Source organism: Coenobita brevimanus, chromosome 51, assembly GCF_032717465.1.
Source record: "Coenobita brevimanus isolate Jiangsu-jjx chromosome 51, ASM3271746v2, whole genome shotgun sequence".
Classification (NCBI taxonomy): Eukaryota; Metazoa; Arthropoda; class Malacostraca; order Decapoda; family Coenobitidae; genus Coenobita; species Coenobita brevimanus.
In genome coordinates, this window is record NC_137004.1 from 41,045,663 (window position 1) to 41,062,427 (window position 16,765).

The 16,765-nt window shown below is 42.6% G+C and overlaps 1 protein-coding gene across 1 annotated transcript; it reads right to left on the reverse strand.

Moving 5' to 3' along the window:
• Window positions 1-9,564: 9,564 nt before the first annotated feature.
• On the reverse strand, window positions 9,565-16,027 carry LOC145400122 (endoglucanase E-4-like). Its single transcript, XM_080272633.1, has 11 exons — window positions 15,892-16,027; window positions 15,173-15,268; window positions 14,684-14,772; window positions 13,670-13,763; window positions 13,124-13,182; window positions 12,717-12,835; window positions 11,185-11,347; window positions 10,718-10,885; window positions 10,205-10,350; window positions 9,962-10,070; window positions 9,565-9,672 (listed from the first exon to the last, which is right to left on the reverse strand). Exons 1-11 carry the CDS (start codon window positions 16,025-16,027, stop codon window positions 9,565-9,567), a joined length of 1,287 nt encoding a protein of 428 aa, XP_080128759.1.
• Between the last annotated feature and the right edge of the window lie 738 nt (window positions 16,028-16,765).

Sequence of the window (16,765 nt, forward strand, 5' to 3'; positions counted from 1 at the left end):
AAATAGATTTTCAGAGAGCCAATTCACTTTCAAAGAACAGAGCCTCCTTCCCTACAAACTACTAATTTTATTTAATACTGATGTACATGTACTGTACCTCTGCAGTGGCTGGTTGCATGCGCATGTGATTTGAATACTTGGTCACTAAGTTAGGACGAGTTCACGTAATTTTCGACCCTAGTCGAACTTCTTGGTCGTGGTTGTTCATATTCTCTTTCCAAAAATGCATTTCTCTCAACAATTTCTAATCTGAGATCGTTGATAACTTCTTCAATCAGTACTTGACCAGCAGCCAACATCGCAGCCTCCGCCATCTTGAATGTTTTGGTTTGTCAGCTGATTTTAGCCGAGCTTTAATTTTCGCTCGATCTGCAACGCGGGGTATTGCCCAAGTAATATGCTTCGTTTCCATTTGCCGATCGTATATTTTCGGGCAAATGTGGCAGCACCATAAACCGCATTATACCGCATCTTACATCACCCACTTTGTATTTTCATTTATTGTATCCAATCTTGTGGTTACAAAATACAGGAGACCTTATCCGCAACCATGATGCGTATATCCGGATTAGACGCCAACGGGAGGTGGTCTGAACAAAGGAAATAATGGAGAGAAGGGCTTTTTGTTACGTGAATTGTAGAGTTAGAGGGGCAGGAAGGGAAAAGAAGCTCTTAGTACTAAAGCTGGCAGCAACTAATGGCATATCTGTGACAAAATGTTTACAATTCAACTGTACCCGTACTGTCCTTAGTCCGATAGAAAAAGCCTCTCTCTCTCAATCGTGCGGATTGTGCTCCACCATTTGGCAACTTAAGTGAGAATCATTGAGAATATTTTTGCTGGTGCCTGACGTATTTTGCGGTGTTGCTATGCACGTTGTCATAAAAGTTTTGGAAATATGTCCTTTGCATGTAACTGGTAAAGAAGTCACTTACTGGATATTTAAATTAACACTCTCTGGCTCATATCGTCTTGCGTTAGCTGTAATAGAATGCTCAAGGTGTCCAGCCCATGAGAGGGCTAATGATGCCAGTACATTAACTCTCACGACCTACGACTTGCCTTCAGCTGAATAAAATGCTTGAAGATCTTGAAACTGAAGCCTGCAAAATAACGCAGGGTTGCATAGAAACAAAAAAGCATTACAGGCACAAAGTTTTCTCACATGCAGGGTTAAGATACACGAAGAAACATGAGATCAATCCCCTCTCGTAGCTCAAATCTTTTTGCAGGAAGGACAAGGAGAGAGGAGAGTTGATTACAGGTCACTTGTTATTCCTACAAAAATAATCTTGGTAGTAAGAGGAAGATTATTGTGCATCAAAGATTTATTTTTCCAAAGCACACTGCAAGCCACCCACCTGCACTCGCTGTGATCAAGCTTCTGAGTGCAGCTCACATCCCAAATTCCGTAACCCTTACGTCGGAGACACTAGCAGACAAGCACACAGCACACTAGTGACACTATCCACCGCCCGGGCCACCGTCATCTACCCTCGTGTACACTGTACAGTGTTGCCAAATCAGCGGGAAAATGTCGCTTGATCTAGAGTATTTAGTTTTGGTATTGCGGCAAAATGTATCATTAGGAGCTAGCTAATGATGCATTACACCTATAGCCTAAATGACCAACACATTTAATAAGAAATACATTAATTAAATCAGTCCATACTTTGCTATATATTACAGCTTATTTCGATTAACAAATTTTGAATGAATATCACAAGCAGACATGTTATTCAGGTTGGCTCGTCGTGGTGGGGCTCGGCTGCTCGAGGACGACGTCACTCAGTCAAGGCCTGAAGGTTGAAGATTTGTGCATTATCTCTCGTGGTATAGCATTTTCAATAATGCCACCACAATACAAACAGTTCTTTCGCATATCTTGCCAATCACTTGAACTGAAAGGCTGCCTGCTACCTGTAGATCGTGATAAAACAAAAGCGTACTGTTTGTATTGCTAAACTGAGCTCAACGCCAAGCTTTGTGATAACGCAAGCATGCCACTACTCAACGTTACCTAAAATGTGCAGATACTGGGGTTAATCCTCGTCAAACGAAAATACAATTAAACCTAAAGTAAATGAAAAAGTTAATATTGCAGAAGGTAAACTTGCTTTGTACATTGCTAGTCACAGTTCATTAGCAAGCACTGATTATGCAAAAGGAACATGTAAGATTGCTTTCAGTGGCAGTAAAGTTATTCTAATTAAGAAATTACAACGAACAAAGTGTAGAGAGGTTATAGTGAATATACTGGCACTACATTTTGCAGAAACCCAACGTGAAGATATTGGAGAGTCAAAGGATTCTCATGGACGAATCAACAGACACTGCAGTTACCAAAATGGACATCCTTCATTTTCTGTAGTTTAAAGGTGAGTCCATGCACAACACAAAATTGCAATAATAATGCTGTTAAATTAGGGGGGGGGGGAATCTAGCGGATTTTGAGGAGTTTTGGTGGAAACTGGTTGCTTATTTAGCGGAATTTTCTCAAGCATTTGGTAACACTGCTCATGTGAGGAAAATAAGGGCAGTGTGCTTTCAGTCCCGGATGGAGGAAGCATATCTAGGATTGTTATGATAATTCTGAATCACGTGGCGAAGGTAAAATGTGCTGGTCTTCCTATATCGTTTGTAACTACTCACTGTAATGTGGGTTGCAAGCTGGTCATGTCTGATAACCATAGGAGTTCCCAAAGTGACAAACGGGGCTTTTTTTTCACCTGTGCCCTTGAGAACATGGCCACAAGAAGCAAGTTTAGTTGCCTACTGACGTTAAATACCACGAGTGAAAAAAAATAAATAAATAAAATGGCCTTCGCTTCTTTGTCGTTTCACACAGTGATCGTGCACCATCAGCGAGAGGCATACTTGTTGGTGTTGTGTTAGTGAGCACACAGGGACGTGGTGAAAGGGATGAGAAATGAGACAGCCATTGAACATTCGTCTTAAAAGTTTATTTACGAAAGTGAACTAGTGACTATATAAGACTGTAAAGTTGCTAAGACCATTCAGTTATAAACAGCGAAATCTAAACATGTATTATAAATGCATACCACAGCAGTGAACACATTTAGAACAGAATGTACTGGCGAATTTCAAGTGAAGAACGTATAGTGGAACAGGATTGAAAAGAAAACTGCCATAGTAAAGGCCGTTATCCCTACCGGTAAAACGAAGACCATTTCTGTAGTGATAGACGAGTGAAATTTCTGTAATGAAAGTGAAATTTGTTAAAGAAAAACAAGTGACCATCAAAACTACGGTACATGACATATCACCACACACCTTTATACCACCTCTGCATCTCGACACGACCATTAAATCTCCACACGACCCCTCCATCACTACACCACAAATCGACAACACTGCACCACTCCTAAATCACCACACCACACCTTTACACCACCACCATCTCCCCATAGCATCTTATCACCACAGCAGACGCATCATCACCCTAGACAGACACCATTATTCCTTACCAGACATTTCATCCACTAACACCTCAGCATGTGGAAGAAGGCAGTGAACCTCAGGGAACGGAGTAGTTACCTAATGCTAAAAGGTGGAAGCGTGAAAAATAAAAGGAAAAGCCACACCACCTCGATATCTTCATCATCTGCAACACCACCTCAGCAGACAGCTCATCACCAAGTTTCCTCAGGCCTCGCACGCCTTCGATACACCAAGTAAGTTAAGGCGACTCCATGTTTTCAAGGGTAGAAGGGTGTCAGTGTATGTCGAAGATTATTTGGACTCTCTCTCTCTCTCTCTCTCTCTCTCTCTCCTGATGGATAAGAAAGAAGATAGACTAGTTGGTGAAAAGTTAAATGAAGTAACGTTAAAAGTAAGACAAATTTAGCATTCCATCTACCCAGAAAACATGAAGCCGCTCTTTTCAGCTCTTCACAAAGCCTCCAGCAGCCACCAAGGACAGAGTGAGTGTTATTTTTTATATGTAAACTTATCTTCAGGCTGGATGGACGTGATTTTTCCACCTAACCTCATCTAATCACAACTAACTTTACGAGAATTTAACAGGCTTGAGTGAACCTGATTGACATAATTTAGCGAAAATATTATGAAAGATTTTGGTCCTTTCGTCACGTCCATCCAATCTAAACTTTTATTCTTTATCGTGTTCTCGTTGATATGGGAGACTTTTTTAGCACCTGCTTCTAATCGATCTGGTTTGCATATTACACCCTAGTATTCTCTACTGTTATTGAAGAATATATATTTTCGACATAGTGGGGATCTTTAACGTACAAAAGGATATTTAGATTTAATGTGCATGATATATCGGTGAGAATGAGGTGTTAGGAAAGCTGTTGACTTCACAATGTCATGAAAAAGCAACATTTTCAGTTATGCGCCTAGTTCATACATGTATTGTGAAATCAGCCAACGAGAATACGTCACATTTGTTGGTCAGTACTGCACTTATACCTGGCGTCCTCAGGTGGGCGTCTATTTTCCCTTTCCCCACTGTTCATTTCCTTAGAGTATATACCCCTTCAAATCAACCAAGCTAATCTGACCTAATAACCTGTTTGGCCATTCACAGTCCGCCCTAAAACACAGGGTACACTGTTAATTAGAGTGATGTATACACTTGCCAATCACGCATGCAATGGACGCTGGTACAATGCAGTCTGGCCGTCTTTGTGCTGTGTATTGAGCGGCTACAGGTGGAGGGTATAGCTAGTGCACAGGTGTATACTGCCTCTGTTGATTGGCATAATAACCTCTAGTATTACTGGCTTTGGTGATGATATATTTTCTGTTTACTGTCATTATTGATTGGAATATTAACCTTACTTATTGCAGAGCTTTTGATTGCTATTTATTTACTGTTACCAGTTTTCCTTAAAACTAGCTATATCTCTCAACTAAGCCGTGTATACCAAGACTGTTACTTTGAATATTAGCCTTTATAGATACCGGTATATATATATATATATATATATATATATATATATATATATATATATATATATATATATAATTTTTAATGCCTTTTATATGTATCAACTGTTGTCTACATTCTCTTCGACAGCAATTCAACAATGTGTACTGGCTCTTACGATTTAAATATATTCTGTACATATTGCTATTGTTAGGGTGATTATTTAAATATATTCTGTACATATTGCTATTGTTAGGGTGATTATTTATTTACATACTTTTATCTGGTACCCATCGCTAGCTTTTCGATAAAATAAGCGACGGAAATTTCTGTGCTTCATATACCATAATTGTATCCATTTTACCCAACTATTAACAGACACAGGTGTTTGCGTATTGTAGGCTATCATGATTTTAGCGCGCGGGTTTTCCATGCATTGATGTCGCTCTTATACGACAGTGTATAGCAATGTTTGTGTTGTATTCTTCGTAATCATAGTTATTACATAGGATGTTAGGGACAAACATTTTGTTCATTGTTGTGTATTGTCGTGAGCTCACCAGCTATATGTATTCTTGGCTCACCATTTATCAGTCATGAGCTCACCTTCTCTCAGTTGTGAGCTCACCATCTGTCAGTGTTCTTGGCCCACCATCTGTCAATCGTGAGCTCAGTGTTCATGGCCTACTGTATCAGTTGTAAACTCACCATCTGTGTATTCTTGACTGAGAGGAAGTCGTGGCCAGGGTCTCTCACGAAAGGAAGACTTGTTGACAATATGAAGTTTTTATAGACTGCAGGTGTAACAGGGTCAAGGCAAATTATTCCCGGAGTGTACAGAAAAACTTCCACCATAATACAGGATAACTAATCTTGGGTTCAGTGTGAATCCCTTGGCTACGATTTTCTCAAGTTGATAGGAAGTGTAAGCGGGAATTATGGAACAGATGGTAGACACTAGCAACACTGACCGAGCCGTACCCGCAACACACGAGAAATCCCCCGGCGGAGTGTGAGAGGAGCTTTATATGGGGGTTACCTTGTATACTTGACCTTAATTTCGGAAAGCAGATGAGTTTTCTTGATAGCTACATAAAAAAAAAAAAAAAACGACATCGGGTTGAAGGGGTTAAACTGAGAGAGAGAGAGAGAGAGAGAGAGAGAGCGAGAGAGGCGGGGGGGGGGGGAGACCTAGTGAAATAAAGGTGTACTTAGCGGTATTAAATTTTTTGCCTGGAAACATGGGAGGTTGAATAGACGCATGAGATGTGTATGTACTGAATACCTGCTTTGTTTGCACACACACACACACACACACACACACACACACACACGCACACAGAGCTTTGTTAGAGATATTACAATGGGCCGCATTCCTGGGGGCATTGAAGGCTTGGTGGCACATACTTCTTAGCGAATTATTTTGCCTATTACAGATTTATAATTTCGTCCCTGTAATTAATGTACCTTTAACACCGACACAGTTTCCCACAGTAAAGTGCATACCGGTAACTGTAAAATTGTGTAATGTCAAAAATAATTCACTGAGATAAAAATGTTGCGCAGAGTCCTGTACCACATGAAATACGAGCGAATAAGGAAGTGGAGACTGGAAACTTCTGGGAAGGGATATTGAAAACGATGATGATGATGACGATGATGATAGGAGAAGGAAGACTAACAAAGGAAACATATCAGCGTAAGAAAACACAAGACACCCGTGCTTAAATGCTATAGGCCAAGTCTTGAAATTGTTTACTAAATAGGAGAATATTAGGTAAGGATTGTAACCTAGCGTACCGGTATGCATAGACAAATCAGTACCGGTATACGCTACTGAGAATCTATCAAGTGTACCTATTTACTCATATCTTTCGTGGCTATACATGAGTACCGGTAGCTGGGAACTGTCAGAATCACCCCTAATCTCGGCCCAGGTCACAGTATTATCAGGTTATTAATGGGTTGCCCTTGAGACTAACATTAATTAGAGGTGTCATCATCACTCTGTCTCTTGGTCGGAGTCGCGTTACCATCAGGCTATTATGAGACTTATTAAACTATCACGAGAGTAATTAGGATGTTATAATTAGAGGCTCCTTAATTAGTGGTGTCATTATCACTCGTGTCACAGAATCCGGTGCCCCGTGTAGAGGTGATGGTGTGTGTGTGTGTGTGTGTGTGTGTGTGTGTGTGTGTGTGTGTGTGTGTGTGTAAATACGTGCGTGCCGGGCCCTCATGCACGCTCCAGCTTCCAAACACTCTCTGACTCATCATTACAGGCTATAATCAGGCTCACACGTTGAACATTTAACTGAGTGAGGAGTGTGTGTGTGTGTGTGTGTGTGTGTGTGTGTGTGTGTGTGTGTGTGAGGTGATAAGGCTGTGTGGGTGTGTACAGTAGTTGTCATTTTTACCATACATTAGTGACATGTCTATATAATCACAACATACACTCTTTCCCTGCAGTACTTTGCTAACACACATTACCACATGCATTCGTACCGGTAATATATACCCAAGAAACAGTAATAGCACAATTATCCCGTGTACACTCAATACATACATTCCTTCATGGATTGCCAACGTGCATTCATTACAGATTTATAGCGTGCCTTCCTTACGTCACGCCACACGTTCTTTTCCCGTCTCCCCTCCTCTTGCATTCCTTACCTGCATTCCTCATTTACATTCTTCATCTTCATTCACCCCTTGCATTTCTCCCCTCTGTGTTTGACACCTTCTCCCCTTTCCCTTCATTAATCTTCTCCCTTCCTCCCGTGTATTCCTTCCTTGTTCTCTTTCCCTCCCTCCCTCGCTTTCATTTTCCCCATCACTTTCATCGTCCTCCTTTCCTCTCCTGCCATCTCCCTTCCCTTCCCTTTTCCCGCTGCCTTCCCCCTGCTCTTCCTTCCTTCCCTTTCCCTCCTGCAGTCCCCCTGCTCTTCCTTCCTTCCCGTCATTACTCCAGTCTGTTGCATAGAATTCCCTGCATTCTTCCCCTCCCATCCTCTCTTTTCTGTATTTCTCTTCTCCCTTCTTCACCTACATTCTCCCACTTCTTTCCGTTGCTACCTGTCTCCTTCTCACCATATCTTCTCTTCCGTTCCTACTCCTCCCTTTCCTCATCTTCCTTTCACCGCATCTTCTCATTTCCGCTCCTCTTCCTCCCGCTCCTTCTCTCCCTTCCATCCCCTCCCCTTTCCCTTCTTCCCTCCCTCCCGCCATTCCTCGTGTTTGCCTGTGGACTCTCCCGGGTGGCCTTAAGCATCACCAAATTTGAGAGCCCCTCCAGCTTACTGTCGCAGGAATCCAGTGATGGCGTCGTCAGCAGGGATATCGGATCAGCGCCAGCCCCTCCAGGATATTAATGGGCATGGGAGACAACGTGAAGCTACCTTGATTCCAGATTGTTTTGGTGCAAGGTGTCTCATTCTTGTTTTGTTTTTGTTTTTCTTTCATGCTCTTGCTTACATTCTTTCTTTACCTCTTCATTTTAGTTTATTCCTATCAATTTCCCTCACCTTACCCCGATTATTCTCTGCTCTCCTATTATTTCCTCTCCTCTGCTCTGCTCGCCTCTCCTCTCCTCTCCTCTCCCCTGCTCTTCTCTCCTCTCTTTTCTCCACTCTTCTCAGTTATCATAAAGGGTTGTGAAACGGGGTGCAAGATTGATTCGGGCTCGCTTTTGTCCAAGGTGTTTCGTTCTCGTTCGCGTTTTTTTTTTTCTTTTTTATCATCGTGTATCCTCACTTCACCTCACCTCGCCTGACCATTTCTCTCCCCTTCGCACGTCTCTTCGCCTCTCCATTCCTCACCACATCGCTCCTCTCTTCTCCTCACCACACCTCTCTTCTACTTGCCTCTCCTGTCTGGAATATCATAATGGGCTTATGAGACGTAGCACTGCTAATTCAGGCTTGTTTTTATACTCCCGGAACCCGCGTACTATGGTGGGTAGTAACTATATACGTAATAAGAGAGTGGACGCTTCGTAGTCTGGTGGGTTAAGTGCTCATGCAAATCAGATCACTCATCATCTTTCCATTAATATCTGGATTAGAGAGCCTAGCCCTGGACCCCTGTGCACCTGGACGACAGTATGAGATTAATAGATGGAGCATCCTATTTCGCAACTAATTTATACATCTTCCTGGCTGCGCATCAGAAACAAATGACTAGTAAATGTAGAACAGTTGTGCAGTATGTTATAGGCAGTGGAGAAAGAAGTAAATTGCAGTAACTTTTTAATCAAGTTTAAGATAGCATTAAGATACTGACTGGAACAAGGTTGCCGTCATAGCATACAGTCCGGTGGAGAGAAAGATTGTAATTCTCCTGATAATGAACATCGCAGTCTTTTTTCCCTCAACCTGAGTACTAGGGTGGGAACTAATGTTAAGAGTGGTCACAAGCAACAAATTATTTTTTTTATGCATTGAAGAAGGAACCAAAGGCCAGGAGCCCGAAAGTTGTTCCCTCCAAGAAAAAAACAAACACAAGATAACAGAGAGCCAAATTCAAGATGAGCACTACACGCTGTTATTTTCTGCTCTGCTTAGGTGTTCTGCATGCTTTGTCTGCTTTGCCTGTTCTGTCTGCATTTCCTGTTTTTTCTTCAGTCTGCTCTGCCTGTTCTGCCATCTGCCTAGTTGTTCTCGATCATGGCGGCCAGGGCACCGCTGAAGGCCGCGTTGTAGTCACAGGCCACCTCGTTGTGCACGTAGTCGTAACGATCGTCCACCCACACGCCCTCCTACGTGACAATAACAGTATCTTCTTTTATGTAACAGATATCCATAATGTATACTGCACATGTAAAATACGTATACATTGAACACTCATACATGACGCATAATGAACGTGCTGGAATAGTATCTATTACTCTAGTTATGTCTCGAAATGAAAGTGGATCCCTGACACTTAAAATCTGTCTCACAACTACTAAAAATTGAAATTAGTCGGGTCATCCAGCTTAAGTATATTTTAAATCCTACACTGAACTCTTTTTTTATGTTAGCCTGTGAGTTTTTGCCACGTCTCACCTCGTCAGGTCCCCCAACGAGTCCCCCGTAGAGAATGTGAGGGTTGGGTCCCGGCTGAGACTGTCCCCAGTTGTCCTTGGTGCAGGAGTCAGGGGGGATGGGGCAGGAGCTGATGGGAGGAGGCACAGATGGTGATGGTGTTGTGATTAAGAAGAAGAGAAGGAAGAGGAAGAAGATAATAATGATGTTGATTATGATGACATTGCAACGACAAAGACGATGCTAATGACGGTGACGACATACCTTCCTCTATGGTGTGGTCGCTGTGGAGGGTCAAGGCCGAATCCCACAACGAAGGAATGGCCAGCGTCCCCCAGTATATAGTTCATTTGACTCGCCGCCCACTGCCTCTGTGCCTCTGCCTCGTCCTGGTCACCGTACTTGGCCGCCTGCAGTTACCGTCAGAATATTATCTCATGTTCCTCAGTACTATGACGTGTGTGTGTGTGTGTGTGTGTGTGTGTGTGTGTGTGTGTGTGTGTGTGTGTGTGTGTGTGTGTGTGTCACCAGTATTATATCCAAATATTATATCATTTATGGGCGCGTTATTAAAACAGAGTCAGCGAGAGTAAAAGCAAGCAAGCCAGTGACTTGCATTCTGTCCTTTGTACCACCATTTTTATTCACAGTATTTCATAAAATATCCAAACATTTTCACTGATCACCGTAATGAGTTATGGTAGCCTACACTTGGTATACGCCCTGTAACTTTACTTTATTCAATACACATACCGGGAATGCTTTTCACAAACTAACCCAGAGAGCGAGGAAAGCAACATTTGCAGCGTGTCTGTTGGCTCCCCACATGTCTATAAACACAAGCCCGTCTGGCGTGTATGGCTTGTCCTCCTGGATGTGCCGCAGAAACTCCTTCAGTGCCGTCTCGTACATGGGATTCGTCGAGTCCAGCAGCGAACCCAAAGCCTGCAAGTGGGAAAGGTGGGAATGGCGATATGTCTTTGCATGGTAATTGTGGAAAAACGGCAAAACATAAATAGACAGTGGCCTTCGTGTGACCTGAAGCCAATTTACATCTGTCAAGTCTTTTGTGTTGTGTCTGTATTTTCATAGGTGGAATGTTTTGGACACACAGGTATGTCTCAGCATTCGTTCAGGAGGAGTGGTTCACGTTCGCTGAGTAGAAAATAAAAATAAATACGTCAATTAAAGGGTGATTGTATTATAAAAGTACCTTCTACTGAGAATCAAGTAGCGATACTAACATAAGCACCGGCTCTCTTTTCGTTCCAAGAGAATTCCTCAGGAACCACACCCAGGTCGAACTCGTCCCATGCCTCCTGAGCCTTGGTGAGGTAGAGAGCGTCCCCAGTGGCCCGGTACAGCCACAGGGCGCCCCACAGCAGCTCGTCTCCGTACCCACTCGATCTGAGAGAGAAGTGTCGTTAATTTGCCGCATAACTGACACATCTGTTGGATGCGGTCTGTTTCGAGTGTGCTGTGTGAAGGAGTGAACACAGAGAGAACTGGTAGTATTAGGGTAGACTTGACGGATGTGTTTTCGGAGCATGTAAAATAATTTTGCCGAGTGATGAGGCGATATGTGTTGAGGGAGGACGGGTACAGAGAGGGCATCTGAAGCCAAGAGTTCCCTTGCCAAGGTTAGGAGTGGAGGGAAGCAAGTCCGGTCAACTGTAACGCCTGTGGACACTGGGGGGACATTTCATATCAAGGAAAGTTATTTTGCTGCATGTGAGCGAAGAGTGAGGCTGTATGTTAATTTCGTTAGGTATCACTACCATCTCGTTGTCAAGATAATAAGGCACAGAATGTTTATCACTAAATATGCTTCTAATGTTTATACATAACATTGTGTTCACTGCTTACACATGGAGTGGGTGATCTCTGGGAGGGTTGGAAGTTAGTGAAGCAGGGCAAGAGATAAACGAACAGCAGCACTGTGATCAAGTCTCATAGCATAGTACACCGCGATCAACAAGTAATAAATTAACTGATTGAATAATTAAGTATCAGTAGTTTATTCCCATCAAATACTCGAATGGATCAACTAAGTACGTAAAAGTAAATATAGACTGAGCCTTAACCACTTCAGTGCGGTGACGTCTTGTATATTTACTCTAGCTCTTTCCAAACGATAATTTTAGCTAGAGGAGAGATTGCGAATTGGAAGGGATAGAAACTATGTGCACTGTCCCAACAACAGTACTGTAGTGGTTTTTCCTACCCTGAATGAAATTTTTGGTGGCAAGAGTAAAATGAGAAATATGAACAGAATGAAACTAGTCATCAGTTTGTCATAAGTTTAAAATTGTCATCGTAGTGAAATGGTTACGAAACCGACCATCAGGCACAGAAATAGGATCTTTTTTCTTTCGTTCTCTTGATCAATTTATTTACAAGTTTGATGTACCATTTTTTTAGTCACAATTCTGTTAGTACTGTCAGAGGAAGAAAGTTTGCCTAATGTTTCACCTCCTTTTGAATGTAATTTTCCTCTGGTGGCTAATATTACATCTAACTGAAAGAAGATTGCGACATTTCTCTGCGCTTGGATCAGAGGAAAAAGTGTACCTAACATCTCACCTTCCCTGCATATCATTTTCCACTGTTGGCTATTATTCCTAGGTTGAAAGAGACCTGGGACGTTTCTCTGCCCTTGGATGTTCCTTACCTGATGCGTCAGGGAGGAAAGTGACGGACACGCGCATTAAACAGTGATACTGACGCAGTGGAATATCAGGCGAACCCTTCTCCTCAGCCGTACCACCCAACTTACGTGTAGAAGTCTGTAGCGTCGCTGATGGAGAATTGGTACTCCAGCCTGTACCCATCCCCGAAATCATACAGTTCTATAGCCACCTCAAGCATCTCTGCAGAATATGCTGGGTCGACATCCTGGGTGTATAAGAGTGATGAGTTCGATGTCAGTGAAAGATTACATAAACTGTGCAGTGAAAGTTGTTTGAAGTTCTGCAGTACAAGGTTTATTAAGTTGTGCGGTGAAAGATATAGGTGTAGAATGAAAAACTGAGTTGCATAGTGAAAGATTGATTTAATTCTATGGTGAAAGATTTATTAAGCTGTGCAGTAAAAGATTGATTGAACCACATCGTATTGGGAAAAAATAAACTTTTAGGTTTAACTATATAGTTACAACGGCTAATATAATTTACACTGGGATACCTGGAAGAGAATGGAGGCGGCAGCGAGGGCGGCCGCTGTCTCACACGCCAAATCACTCCCTGTAAAAGCCAGCCTTATGTCACTAGATATTCTTGAGTGGAGGTAGAGGCTACAGGTGTTTCAGAGTGACAGCACCTTGATACTGACCTCTCTCTACAGTCGCCGGCAAGATTTTCGTTCCTCATAATCTACATCAAAAACTGATAACATTGTAGTTTTGGTAGTTAGCCTAAAAGTAATTGTTTAAGTAACCCAACAGATTATATTGTCTATATTTAACTCTACCAATACCGATATGATATGGGTAACTGAAGGGGAGGAGGAAGACCTGAATTTTTGTCAACGACTGTACATCTCGGCAAGACTTATCTGTATACACTTGCATTTCTGGGGGTGAAGGACTTAAAACCTCTAATATCGCGTTTACTACAACAAAACCTATAAACTAGTGTGTGTGTGTGTGTGTGTGTGTGTGTGTGTGTGTGTGTGTGTGTGTGTGTGTGTGTGTGTGATCCACCAAACCAACGACTCGAGGTGACAGCTAACCTGGATGGTCCCTGTCAATCTTCCAGGAGGGTCGTGGCATCTGCATGTCTTCAGGTCTCCCCCAGTACTCGTGATCCACCAAGCCTTCACCAACCTGTACATCACAGTTGGTTATTAGTGTTCACTCGATAGGAGAGAGAGAGAGAGAGAGAGCGCTTAGTGGCTCGGTACACTTTGACCTACGATAGTTCTGCATCTGCAACACCTTTTCCACAGTAGTGCGAGTACCGTTTGACATTTTCGAGTATTATCAAAATCATTGCCAATGTAGCGACAGATATAAGTCCTTGCTCATTTTCCATAAGCTGACAAAACAGAGTGTCGTATAAAAAAACATTTTGTGTATAACGTCTACAAAAAAAGGTAACTGAGAAAAAAAGGAAAGGAATAGTGAACTGAAATATAAATCACCAGTTGATTAAATCAGTATTAAAAGAAAAGCTTGGTGTAAAAATGGCTGGTTCTTATCTGTCTTTAAGTCTTCAGTTTCCATTTATCTCAGTTTTTTCTCACTCAGTTTTTGCGCTATGCTTCACATCCTATTATTCCCTTGCAGCCGTAATTATATTATCTTTGCTTATATTGCACTCCACTCCAGCTTAGTCTAAAAGTACAACCTTTCCATCTTGATTAGGTTAAATGAGATTGACACTAAACTAATCTGCGTGTCACGAAGAGCGTAATGTAGAGGGTATATAGTCACATTATTACCTTATTCTTCCACTGTAGCTCCGTGAAATAAGTTACAAAAGAACGAGAATCCCCGCCATGTCAAGATGAAGGAACTAGAGGCCTTTTTTGCGTCAACATGGCCCAGATTTATTTCCCTTTTGTAGCTTACTTTATGGAGATTAAGTGGCATCAAATGACAGGCTATGGCTCTACTTCCATTCCATTTCTTTCTGACTAGCACTATATCCTCTGCTAATCTCTTGTTACAACTCTGCATTCAGGATGGAGGGATGGCAATTTTAGGCCAGGTTAGAGGAAGACCAGTATACAGAAGTGCCTCACCTGGCCATACAGCTCATACTCGCCCGTGTGAGCCCTGAGGAAGTAATCTGTGGCCCACTTGACGGCAGCACGACCATACTCCAGCTGGCCTGAGAGGAGGGAGAGGCGAAATTTTAGGTTTAGCTCAGTTATAGCAAAATGACTTATACCTGGGGATTTCTTGCTGAATATTAACATCAGTATCACGTTAAATTCTGAAAACGGAAAAGGGAGGAAGAAAATGACCGTTGTAGTTTCGAGGTGACTGTCTTAGCTTAGTTAAGGAAGAGTAACTGAATAAATGCAGGTTTGCGTACATGGCTGGCGATCATATTTGTTGGTGTTATTGGGGACCACGAACTATATTATGAAAGATATAGATAGATAGATAGTGTGTGTGTGTGTGTGTGTGAAAGAGAGAGAGAGAGAGAGAGAGAGAGAGAGAGAGAACCCTGGTGAATGGCGACGTAGTAAAGTGGTCACCGTACCTAGGTAAACACCTGGCCTCACCTGCAGCCTCGTATCCCTGTGAGAAGTCTATCATGCCCCAGGCCAGCATGGTGGCCGTCACTGCCATGGGGAAGCCGAACTTGACGTGGTCACCGGCTGTCGGGGCAGGAACGGCCATTTTAGGGAATACGTCATTCAGGGTCCGGACAAGCTCAAGTGAATGTCATATATTTTTTTTTTTTTAATGGGGAACTTGTATCATGTTCCGTATCTTTTTTTCTTTATTTTATTTTACAGGACACATCAATTCTTCCATTCTAATTTCCCATCACAAATGATTCTATAACTCTTTAGCACTCGGCCTAGCTTTTATTAACACGAAGTAGAGTTATTATTATCAATATTAGGATTACTGTTTTTTCCCCCTAACCAGAAATTTCAGTAATACAGAATCCGAGTAATCCATGCCTTCCCTCACCATATCTTTGCCATTAGTGCCAGAATCTTCATGAAACAAAATACCAGTACTTCTGCATCTCCCTCATCGTCATTGTATCTATATTTTTCTACCCATATTAATTCCCTTATTGTTTTCCTTCCTCTTCATTTCCCCCTCTTCCTTTACTCCCTCCTGCTCCTTCGTGGCAGAATATCTACATCTTTCCTACTCATTTCATTCTCTGATTTTTTAACCTTTTTGTCTTCAGTACTTCAGTTAATGTCTCCGTAAGTAAACACACACACACACAAACACACGAGTACTTCATCTCCTCCCTCACCGTCGTAGTATCCCCCAGTCAGGTCAAGGCCTACGTCAGCACCGTCGTCAAGGGCTGAGTCCCACCTCCAGGGAGTGACTCGCTGGTCCGCCGGCAGGTGGCCAGACCGCTCCGCCTCGTAGAACAGGAACGACATGCACAGCGCCTGGTGGGAATTAACACTCTCAGGCTCCTGTGACTCGCTGTCGTATGTGTGTGTGTGTGTGTGTGTGTGTGTGTGTGTGTGTGTGTGTGTGTGTGTGTGTGTGTGTGTGTGTTTCCCTAAGCTGATTGCCATGTTTTGGAGACAATCAGATAAGTACCTAGAATTAAGGGGTGAAACGCTCAGAGCACTAATGGTGAGAAAACTAAAACACAGGTATTTCAGGAGCAGAAATCAGGGAAAACCTTCTCGCACTTTCCCTCATCTCAAGTTGGATGTTTGAGAGCGACGCGAAATCAGATTGGCGCGTGAGGAGAAGATTAAGAGGAGGGCGGGGGGAAAAGACGTTTTGGGGCGGTTTTAGGGATTTTATTTTCGTGGTTTCCTCTCCCTCCTTTATTATATACAAGGAAAAAGAAGCCAAAGACCAGAAGCCCGCAAGATTGTTCCCTCCAAGCAAAAGCAAAAACAAGATAACATAGAGCGAAATTCAAGGTTTGGCCCCGAGAAGTGTGAAACTGATGCAGAACACACTAGAGTTATGAGCACCTGTCTGAATGGAAAAATTATACTCCTTACTATCTATCATCGTGTCGGTTTTTCCTCGTGCCATTATAGAGGTACGGCTCTTTCCTACACTTCTCGGCCGTGTTGAATTAGACCACGTTTACCTGAGTCTAAATTAACACATACCTGGCTGTAATCGTAAGGTAACATGCCGGTGGGTTCGCA